This window comes from Drosophila mojavensis, unplaced genomic scaffold (genome assembly GCF_018153725.1).
Source record: "Drosophila mojavensis isolate 15081-1352.22 unplaced genomic scaffold, ASM1815372v1 contig_74, whole genome shotgun sequence".
In the NCBI taxonomy this organism is placed as follows: domain Eukaryota; kingdom Metazoa; phylum Arthropoda; class Insecta; order Diptera; family Drosophilidae; genus Drosophila; species Drosophila mojavensis.
In genome coordinates, this window is record NW_025318899.1 from 8,444,367 (window position 1) to 8,453,510 (window position 9,144).

The window sequence follows — 9,144 nt, forward strand, 5'->3', positions numbered from 1 at the left end:
AAGACCTTATGACTTGACATTTGACTGTAGTTCTGTGGTTACGTTTGAAAACACACATTCACACACACACACTTGCATTCGGGGCACTCATACTAACATACGGCCTATAATTTAATTAGCTGTGGCCTTTCAATTGCGTTCATTATAATTACATATATTTTTATCAGCAGTCGTGGGTAACTGTAGACGACAGTCGCTACGACCAAGACGGGGCCCATGTGCGGCATTTGTCAGTTGTCAATAAGTCAAGTGAGGTTAATTAATTGTGGGTGATAGTGGAGCTCTCTCTCTACGTGCCGTCGTCCATAGTTAACCTGCTAGAAACAGTTAATATTTAACGCGCACACAATTAAGAACGACATATACATATCTTAATCTATACATATATCTGTCGATGTACATATGTACGCTCTTACGTAACAGTGCATTAGGTCCACTCAAGCATATAATTAAATTACAATCCGTGACTCAAGCAAAGCTCAAGAAAAACACCAAATCGCAATATTAATCGTTTTCATAATCTATGTGGGCATTGTGCGGCATTCCAGCCAGACAAAAACATAATAGCTTATGATTTAATTATACATATACATAATTATTTAAATAAATTAGAAGCTATATCACGGCAACTAACTTAGCCCAAGGAAACGTTCTTACGTTATTACTATTATTAATAAGAATTCGATGCGTAGCTGCTCAAAATAACTTGGATTTCTGTATCGATGGTGAATTGTTAAAATGATGCTTGGCTATCGTGTGGGCAATGCTGCCTGGACGCACCAGCTGACGTTGCAGTGCATCTCCATAGAGTTTTACAAGTGAAGGCTCGTCTTCTATGGGCTCTAGATAAGCCTCCAGTCCGCCGATCAACTGGAAAGTGAAACACTATTAGGCGATATGTAAATACAAGATATTTCCAGCACATACCAAACTCTCATCACAATTTAAGAAGCGCATTGCCTGCACATGCTCGGACCAGATGCGTCTACGCCACTTGTTATCATACTTTTGAGCCAGCGGGAGCAGCACTAACGAGCTAAATAGCTCATCGCCGTAGCTTGCCGCTTCGAAGTGGTTTACAAACAGATAGTATAGTGGTTCGAAATTGGCCTTGTCCTCAAATGTAGCATCAAAGTCGAAATGGTGCGTTTTATTCTGCGTGTAGAAATCGAGCAATTGCGCGTGTAGTAGCTTATGCAGCTCCGGCTCCAGAAACTGACTATCGGGACCCATAAAAGCTATCATCAGATACATTAACTTTTCAAGTGGACTGACAATTTGCAAACCCTGCTGCTCTAACTGCTGGACAAAGCTGAAGGTCATGCGTACCACCTGATTTTCTGTGGGAGGTATTCAATTAAGGCGAAGTAAATAGAAATAGCTGAATATTGACTCACCTGAGTATATAACCGCAGGAACCTGCTGTACATTTTGCAAATAATTGTTAAGCAGCAGGCGTAATTGAAAATAAGGCCAATCAGGCATCAACACAGGTGCCTGAGTATAGCAGAGTGTCAGCGTGGGATCTCTGTTTTCCTGCATAAGAGAAACAGTCAATGAAGCACTAACAAAAATAAAACAATATAAACTCACGGCTATAAAATGCGAGTAGACGACTTCCATGCAAGTTTGTTGTAGCAGTTGCAAAGACTTTTCATCTAACTCCACATACTTCCCACTAAAGATGTACCGTTCGAATATGCTCTTCATTGGCTTGGCCTGTGCAGCGCTCAAAGAGCACAAATAGTTATAAACGACCTGAAGCAGTTGCGTGCGTGACAAATAGGTTTCAAAGCCATCGGTGCTCAGTAGCTGATAGACAAACTTCAGTTCGCTGCGAGCAAAAAAGTTGCTGGCCAGAAAGCGATTTAGATGTGTGCTCAACTGCTTTAAATACTCTGCCAAAGGCTCCAGCACAGCAGGTTGGAGTAGCGCTTCAAATAGTGGCTTCATGCCATCCTCCAGTGGTGGCTCAAGCAGAGCCCAAATATTACTCAGCAGCTGCACTGGATACGTGTCGCTCACAATCAGCTGCGGCCCGTAGTCGTTCATCAATACCGCCCCCACATTCGGCAATGGGGCGTGTACATTGCGCCGATCACTGAAGCTGCGTAAAATTATAGAGCTGCGTCTATGTTTGATTGAGAGGTAGTTATTACAGCTGATTAATCAAGAGATCGCCTGTCAAGTCTACTCACGTCAACTGCTGCACACATGCAACAAATCCAGCTGAGCAAACAAATTCTGGCAGAATTTTGCGCAGAAACTGTGGAAAGGACGCGGTGCCCAGGTAACTATGACGAGAGAACCATCCCACAGCATACAGCAAAGCACTCAAGAGCGTCAGCTGTGTGTACTGTAATATAATAAATATGAAATGAGATTGATACTTGATGGGATCTCCAACACTTTACTCACATCCTTTAGACCTTCGCTACGCGTCGCCTTGTGCAGCCAGCTGCAGCAGCAGTTGTGCAATGGCTCCAAGAACAGTTGCTGCGCCTCGATGTCGCATGCACCGCACTCACCGCTCGCCACAATCGCCACCACCACGGCAGCTGCGTGCTGTCGTATAAGCGCCGAACCGCCCACCTCGAATACACAATGATTAAAGTGCCAGTCAAGTATCTGACGGAGCGCAGGCAGGAATTGTCTGTAGAATAATAGGTATTATGATTCCGGCATTTATCAACGTCAAGATCATTAGCTATATAAATAGACATATTTCCAAGCAAGCCTTAGTTTGGGGTTGACGGGCAATAGCTACTTGTTTGAGAATTTAATCCGGACTTATTGAGCAGTGATAAAACTTTGGATATTTGCGCAATGTACTCCAAAACGTTAAGCGTAACGTTAGCATTGCTTGTTTTGTGCTGCGAGATAACCCCACATCAAGCGGTAAGCTCCTATTGATTGAAATATTATCCTACGAATTTTATATAACCAAAACTACCACACAGTTCGATGTACCTGAAGTGGTCAAAAAACATGTGAAAAAATTGCATAAGCGCTGCGTGGCCAAAACGGGCGTCAGTGAAGGTAAGCAACAGGTGAAAGCCCTAATTCAAAGTTCGCTTAGGAGGATTTATTTGCTTGCAGAGCTACTGGAACATGCCCAAAAGGGAAATCTGCCAAACGATCCAACCTTTAAATGTTTTTTGCACTGCATGTTTGATATGTTCGGATTGGTATGTAAAATATGCATAAGACTCCACAATAAATTACATACAACTATTACTAATAGATCGACAGCGATAATGTTATGCACCTGGAGGCTTTGGTTGAAGTATTGCCAGTGGAAATACATGATAAGATTTTGGCTTTAGTAGATGCATGTGGCAAGAAAAGTAACTACGATTATATCCAAGCGTTTTGTTTTTAAAGACTAATTTTTTGTTTTATCTACTCGACTACAGAGGGAGTTGACGGCTGCGATACCGCCTATCAGTCGGTCGAATGCTATATGGCTACGGATGCGCCTTTCATGCTATCTGGCATCACCGAAATACTTGGCTAGCAGAAAACTTACTTGAATGATTCCCGATCTATGATTCCCAGCAGCAGCAGACAACGCAATATGCGGAGCGCCTCGATTTGAACACGTATTAATTTGCCCTACATTGGATAAAAATTGAATGTTACCAAAACTGAATTCATAATTATGAAATTTGCAGAGCCTTCTTACCCTTACGCTATCGCGATTGAATAAAAACTCTTTTAATCTTTGGATTAATGTTTCATTCGCCAATTGCTTAGCTATATCCAAATGCTGGCAGATCAGAACGCGCAACAGTTTTAGGCAAAGATACTGAGGATAACCGTAGAATGAAGACTCTGTTGTGCCCGTAGCAGCTGTTAATAAACAAATACATTTATATATTCAATATTCAATGAAAACGATTAGGATTGGTAAAAATCTTACGTGCATTAGGCAAGAAGTTGTCCAAAATTACATTCAGCATGTCTTTTTCCTGTGCCACTTGCCTGGCCGTAGGTAAGTTTGTTCGAGCAATACGTATGAGTATCTTCAGGCAAGACTCGACAGTGCTGTTCTCTGGACGCACTGAGTTGAATATAAATCTTTAAGCAGAAAAATGCTTTAATTTATATAAAATAATATGAAGTTAATGCATACCGAATGCGCTGTAAAATATTCGTTCGTAGCAAGCAGCTGATTAGATGCGTTTCTGCCAGCTGAAAGTCATCCATGGACATACGGCTATCTCGATCTGACTGATCGTCATCAACGTCTGCGCTTACTGCTTTCGACTTGGAGCGCAACAGCGCCATGTAGCGTTGCAGAAAGGCCACAGAGTTGGGATCGCTCGAGTCGTCGCCATCTGTCAGCACTTGAAGCGTTGGCTGCCAATGGCAATAAGCGTTCTCATAGATATGATCGAGCAAAACTTCATCCGTTTCATTGTAGCACAGCCGAGCCAAGGCCCTACTGACCACTTCCAATTGTGCTGGCGTATTGTCATCTAGGCCAAAGCGCAGCAGAAAGAATATTTTGGAAATGGGCAATGTCAGCACCTGATCGTAGAAGCCCTGATTGTAAATGCTGAATATACCAGCAATCGCGCCAAAAGCCGAAATGCGTTGCTGCAACACTGTCGAGCTGAAACAGAATAATTTCATTATAATGGCTATACATTTTATAGACAAGGCAAGCGTACCGTGCCAGACGAAAGAGTTCCTGCAACGTATAGCCTGGTCGCTCAGGCTCCTCACCATGCAAATACAAATCCCGATCATCAGTATTCTGTGGCAATTCATCAAGTGAATGGGGCAACAGAACGCCCTTCCAATCGAAGCGTGCATTGAATTGTTGACCAGGCTTAAGCTGTGCTATTCTCGCGGGAATATCACGCATCCAGGCCAGTTTGTGTTCCTCAACTAGATTGAAATTCAACCAATTGCCTTCATCACTTTGCTGCAGTAATTCGTGGGCTGGATTCGAATCGCTTAAGGCAGCGATTACTGGGGAATCGTGATGATTGTTAGGTAGTGGCTTTGCCTTTTTTGCATTAGCCGCTTGGATAGCACGCTTTTTCTTCAGCAGTTCAATTAAAGCGGGATCTGATGATGTAGAATCAAATTTAATCCATAGAAGCATATAACATTGTGCTCTTTCTTACCCAAAGAGCTCAGCAACTTTTGTCGCTCCGCCAGGATTTCCTCTTCGCGCATTTGAGACAGTATATTCTGATTTTCTTCATGAATTTCCTTTGACAGTTCGGTATCTTGGATTATAGAACTAGTTTCCATCTGTACTTCATTATGTTGTGGGTCTGAATGACTGCTATTGGCGTTTAACTTTTCATTTTTATTGAATTTTTGTGCAAAAATACTCTTCGACTTGTTGTTGTTTTGCTTTAAAGGAGACAAATGATTAAAGTTAGGCGGGAGACATGTTTATCTTAATACATACCTGATTTAGCCGATGTTCTCTTACGACTTGCCGCGGCGCTCCTTCTCGTCTTTCTACAATTTCACCCACAACATTATTTATCAACCCAAAGTCTACCTTTGTCCCACGAACATCTCCCAACATATTTTCGTGGATTTCGTCGAGAAGAATTTGTTTATTTTTTGCATCTTCAGCAATATGAGTAGTCTTCGGCGTAATTTCTGCAGAATTTATGGCACTTCCTTGGCTGTTAAGCTTAGCTAGTTCTCGTTTTTGAGCAAACAATGATTTCCCGACAGCTTTACAAATATTAATTTTACGTTATGTTTATATTTTGGACATAGCATCGACAGACTCACGTTTTTCCACACGTACAACAGTTGCAGCTGGTTGAAAATTTGGATTTTTCTTACGCTCAGCATTGAATTCTGCTGCCATACGAAGGACATCATCTTCGCTCTCTCCAGGTTTAAGTTTCTTAAACATTTTGCATTTGTTGTTTCAAACAAAAAATCAAAAGCCGCATGCGAATGCTAAATCAGCTGGCTGCAATACGCATCAATAGAGATGAGCGATAATAGTACTGCAGAAATTTATTTATCGATACACGAAATTCGTGCGATACTTCAACTATCAATGAACGACATGTTTAAGGTAGTTTTCCAACACTTGCTGTTACTTTTGTACTAAATTTAAATGCATCCGTTATTCCTGTAAAAAAAAGAAGCGATTTACAGTAAGAAAATGTATACAAACTTGTGAAAATAATAAATTTATCTATAATCTTTCATATAAAACTTACTTATTGCCATTTAGGGCAGATTTGCAACACATAAATAGAAAAATTATAATTTTAACGTATTACTTTCTGAACGTTGTACCCGTGTTGGCATTGCACTTCAGCAGAGCCTGCTGTGCAATCAAAGTGTCCTTGTGTGGAAGTGCCGCTATTTGAAAGAATGCATCAATGCCCTCTTTGAATAGCTCTATTGCTTCATTAGTCTTCTGAGCCTGCATGGCTTCGGCTGCCTCCCGGTAAAGTTCCTCTATTTTTATAAGCTTGGCGACGCTTTCCTTCAGCGAAACATTTTTTCGGCAGCGAGGACAGCGAACGTCCTTAGCCAGATCCTTGGGAAACTTCAGCAAGTTCACGCAATTTGCCGATGTGCACCTGTAAAAAATATAAGACTTATAAATACTTATATAATGTATGTATATAGATTTAGCATACCAAAATCTGACTTGTTTATCGATCTTCTGCAGCAGAGGCCAATTTTCCTGACAGGTCATACAATTGCAATTAAATGCGTATCGTCCACGCAACGATCTCTGGCGCTCTTTCAAATTCATCTTGGTGAATATGGGTCCATAATTTACGGCAACTATTTCGTTAGGCCGATGTGGCTTGGTGGCGGACATGACCAATTTTTTGCCCACGAAATAGCCCGCAACGCTGGGCCAGCATTCGTGGTTGAAGTAGGAGCCAGTGCCATATAATCCCGCACCTACATAGACGACCTTGCAGCCCTCGAAACAGTGCTCATCGGTCACCATGGTATGATAGATCTCGTGGGCATTATACTGCAGGAGCTGCAGCAATCCCAACATAGCGGTGGCCACCTGCAGCTCCACAGCAGTGGGATTAACGCCTTCGGTCTTGCGCCGCCCAAAGTACTGAGCCTTTTGCAAAACTCGCATTAGAAATCCTGCCATGAGTGAACGCTGTAGGTGGTCATCCGCTTCACGGACGTCCTGATGGGAGCACAGGTGCTCAAATAATAGATTTGCCGTTGCCAGGCCATCATCCAAGCTCGGGGCTTGTGTAAAAATTCTCAATGCTATAAAGCAGAGTATGGACATTCCGGAGCCAATGAACAAGTCCATAAATTGGCACTCGAAGCGATGATAAGTCTCGCAGGCCTCGCCCATGCATTGAGCGCTGCAGAAGGCTATGCCCGAGCAGTGCAAACAGGGCACAGGCGTATGCAGTCTAAAGATTTGATTACGTTTGATCAAATCAAATATATTGTCAGCTCAGATTTTACTCACCGCTTGAAGCAATGATGACAATTGGTGCCGAAGAAGTTGGGCAGGAGACACGCAGCCACAGGATCCTCAGCGAGCACCACGTCTCCAGTCTTCAAGCCCTGATCGGCCACTACAAACCGGCCTTTGTCCTTTGTCTCCACCAGCTTAACCACTTTGGCTGCACCGCTGAGCTCCGGATTCTCGCCATGCGTCAATGCAGGAACCACCTCCGTTAGCCGTTCCCGCTTGGCTGGCTTGATCAGTGCAATCTCCTTTCGAGTTATAGTTATAATGCCAGTATTAGCTCCTGCCAGCTTCTCTGCGATCTTCAAAGAGATTTCAGCGCGTGCGCCCTCAGCCATAGCTACAGAATTAATTTGTTGATACCAAACCCAGTTCAGAGATTTCGAAATACTTGCCTGCATAAGCCTTCGCCATTTTGCAGTAGTAGTCCACGTTCTGCTTGGACTCTACTCCGAAATTGGCGGCCAGCTTGAGATCACTCAGAGCAGCCTCGCCCTCGCCCTGGCTGATTAGAATGTTCGCACGCGTTAGGTAGGCCATGGCCAGAGTCAGGCCATGATCAACGCTCGTGTCCAAATTAGGAGCAGGTGCTCGCATTACAGCCAGATTGGCATGCATCAGCGCCTGCTGGAGCAGCTCCTTGCGATCCGCCTCAACCTCCGCATTACTGCTCATCAAATAAAACTTATCTGCCTGTGCGCGGCGCTGAGAGGAGAGGAGAACGTCTTTCTGCTTGAAAACTGGCTGCACATGCTCCAAGACGCCCAGCACTGGATCACAGATCTCTCGATCACTGAATATAGACAAAATGCGTGCCGCATTCGATTTGAGCTTCCCGAAATAGTTTTGCAGCCACTTGTCGCCACATGCATCTTTCACATTCAGATAGAATTCGTTGAAGAAGCCCTTCTTATCGGACTGCACGGTCCGTGTCGAGCAGATCTTCTGATAGTCCGGATCGTAATCCATGTTCCTTTGACAACTTTCTCACACTCGAATTATATAAAAATGCAATATGACTTCACGTTGCAATGGCAGCTACAAGATTTTCAGAGACGTCTCGCTTTTCCGCTGCTGCTGAGTATTGGAAACAGCTGGCGGGCGGATGCCCTCCAAAAATAGCACCGAACTTTTGGTTCGCCGCGTTAAAAATAATTGTTTAGGATTCGTATTCGAACTGGTTGTAGTTCATTCGTGTTTTGCTCGAATACGGTCTTCTGTCCCACAGTTGCGCCAGTTCGCCGCTAGAGATCGCCAGAGTGCTGAAAAGGTTGCGCATACGCCACGTAGTCCGTACGTATGCCAGAAATGAATACGTATATACGAATATGCTTTGCATTTATTATATGTCGTTTTATTTGTAACTTGAGTAGGGCATACAAATCACATTAAATAATGTTTTTAAAAATTAGCTAAACGTACAAAAATATAACAATATACAATATATATATGTATATATATAAATATATATGTACGCATGTACCATATATGCCATTATATTCGTATATTAAATAGTTAATGTTGAATTCAATTCAGTAATATAGTGGAATATCAATATCAATTATATTCATAGACTGTTATATCCATATATATATATATGCTAGATAAATATTAAACATACATAGATTCATGTTTCTATTCGTATAATCTGCAACTATATATTTGGAAAGAGACTTCATATT

The 9,144-nt window shown here is 42.6% G+C and overlaps 3 protein-coding genes across 3 annotated transcripts; 1 reads left to right on the forward strand and 2 right to left on the reverse strand.

Annotated features, from left to right (window-relative positions):
- Nucleotides 1-504: 504 nt before the first annotated feature.
- On the reverse strand, nt 505-5,980 carry LOC6581817 (RNA polymerase II-associated protein 1). The gene is made up of 14 exons (XM_002007503.4): nt 5,770-5,980; nt 5,432-5,709; nt 5,139-5,373; nt 4,677-5,079; nt 4,136-4,618; nt 3,923-4,080; nt 3,686-3,852; nt 3,530-3,615; nt 2,419-2,653; nt 2,199-2,356; nt 1,594-2,131; nt 1,398-1,536; nt 928-1,340; nt 505-870 (listed from the first exon to the last, which is right to left on the reverse strand). Exons 1-14 carry the CDS (start codon nt 5,894-5,896, stop codon nt 697-699), a joined length of 3,594 nt encoding a protein of 1,197 aa, XP_002007539.1. The 5' UTR covers nt 5,897-5,980; the 3' UTR covers nt 505-696.
- LOC6581818 (general odorant-binding protein 69a) lies at nt 2,731-3,726 on the forward strand. The gene is made up of 5 exons (XM_002007504.4): nt 2,731-2,898; nt 2,961-3,039; nt 3,100-3,188; nt 3,245-3,347; nt 3,417-3,726. Exons 1-5 carry the CDS (start codon nt 2,827-2,829, stop codon nt 3,515-3,517), a joined length of 444 nt encoding a protein of 147 aa, XP_002007540.1. The 5' UTR covers nt 2,731-2,826; the 3' UTR covers nt 3,518-3,726.
- A 185-nt stretch (nt 5,981-6,165) lies between the features above and the next one.
- On the reverse strand, nt 6,166-8,680 carry LOC6581819 (SET and MYND domain-containing protein 4). The gene is made up of 4 exons (XM_002007505.4): nt 7,858-8,680; nt 7,460-7,802; nt 6,642-7,400; nt 6,166-6,581 (listed from the first exon to the last, which is right to left on the reverse strand). The coding sequence occupies exons 1-4, from the start codon at nt 8,429-8,431 to the stop codon at nt 6,272-6,274; spliced, it is 1,986 nt and encodes a 661-aa protein (XP_002007541.1). The 5' UTR covers nt 8,432-8,680; the 3' UTR covers nt 6,166-6,271.
- Nucleotides 8,681-9,144: the final 464 nt, after the last annotated feature.

Excerpts from the sequence above, each read along its gene's own strand:
- LOC6581818 (XM_002007504.4), top strand. The coding sequence starts at position 2,827 with ATGTACTCCAAAACGTTAAGCGTAACGTTAGCATTGCTTGTTTTGTGC. Across the intron at positions 3,040-3,099 it reads CAAAACGGGCGTCAGTGAAG|AGCTACTGGAACATGCCCAA; the intron begins GTAAGCAACAGG and ends ATTTGCTTGCAG. Across the intron at positions 3,189-3,244 it reads TGTTTGATATGTTCGGATTG|ATCGACAGCGATAATGTTAT; the intron begins GTATGTAAAATA and ends TATTACTAATAG.
- LOC6581817 (XM_002007503.4), bottom strand. The coding sequence starts at position 5,896 with ATGTTTAAGAAACTTAAACCTGGAGAGAGCGAAGATGATGTCCTTCGT. Across the intron at positions 5,374-5,431 it reads GAGAACATCGGCTAAATCAG|CAAAACAACAACAAGTCGAA; the intron begins GTATGTATTAAG and ends TCTCCTTTAAAG. Across the intron at positions 5,080-5,138 it reads AAAGTTGCTGAGCTCTTTGG|ATCCCGCTTTAATTGAACTG; the intron begins GTAAGAAAGAGC and ends CTACATCATCAG.
- LOC6581819 (XM_002007505.4), bottom strand. The coding sequence starts at position 8,431 with ATGGATTACGATCCGGACTATCAGAAGATCTGCTCGACACGGACCGTG. Across the intron at positions 7,401-7,459 it reads TGTCATCATTGCTTCAAGCG|ACTGCATACGCCTGTGCCCT; the intron begins GTGAGTAAAATC and ends TCAAATCTTTAG. Across the intron at positions 6,582-6,641 it reads GATAAACAAGTCAGATTTTG|GTGCACATCGGCAAATTGCG; the intron begins GTATGCTAAATC and ends TATTTTTTACAG.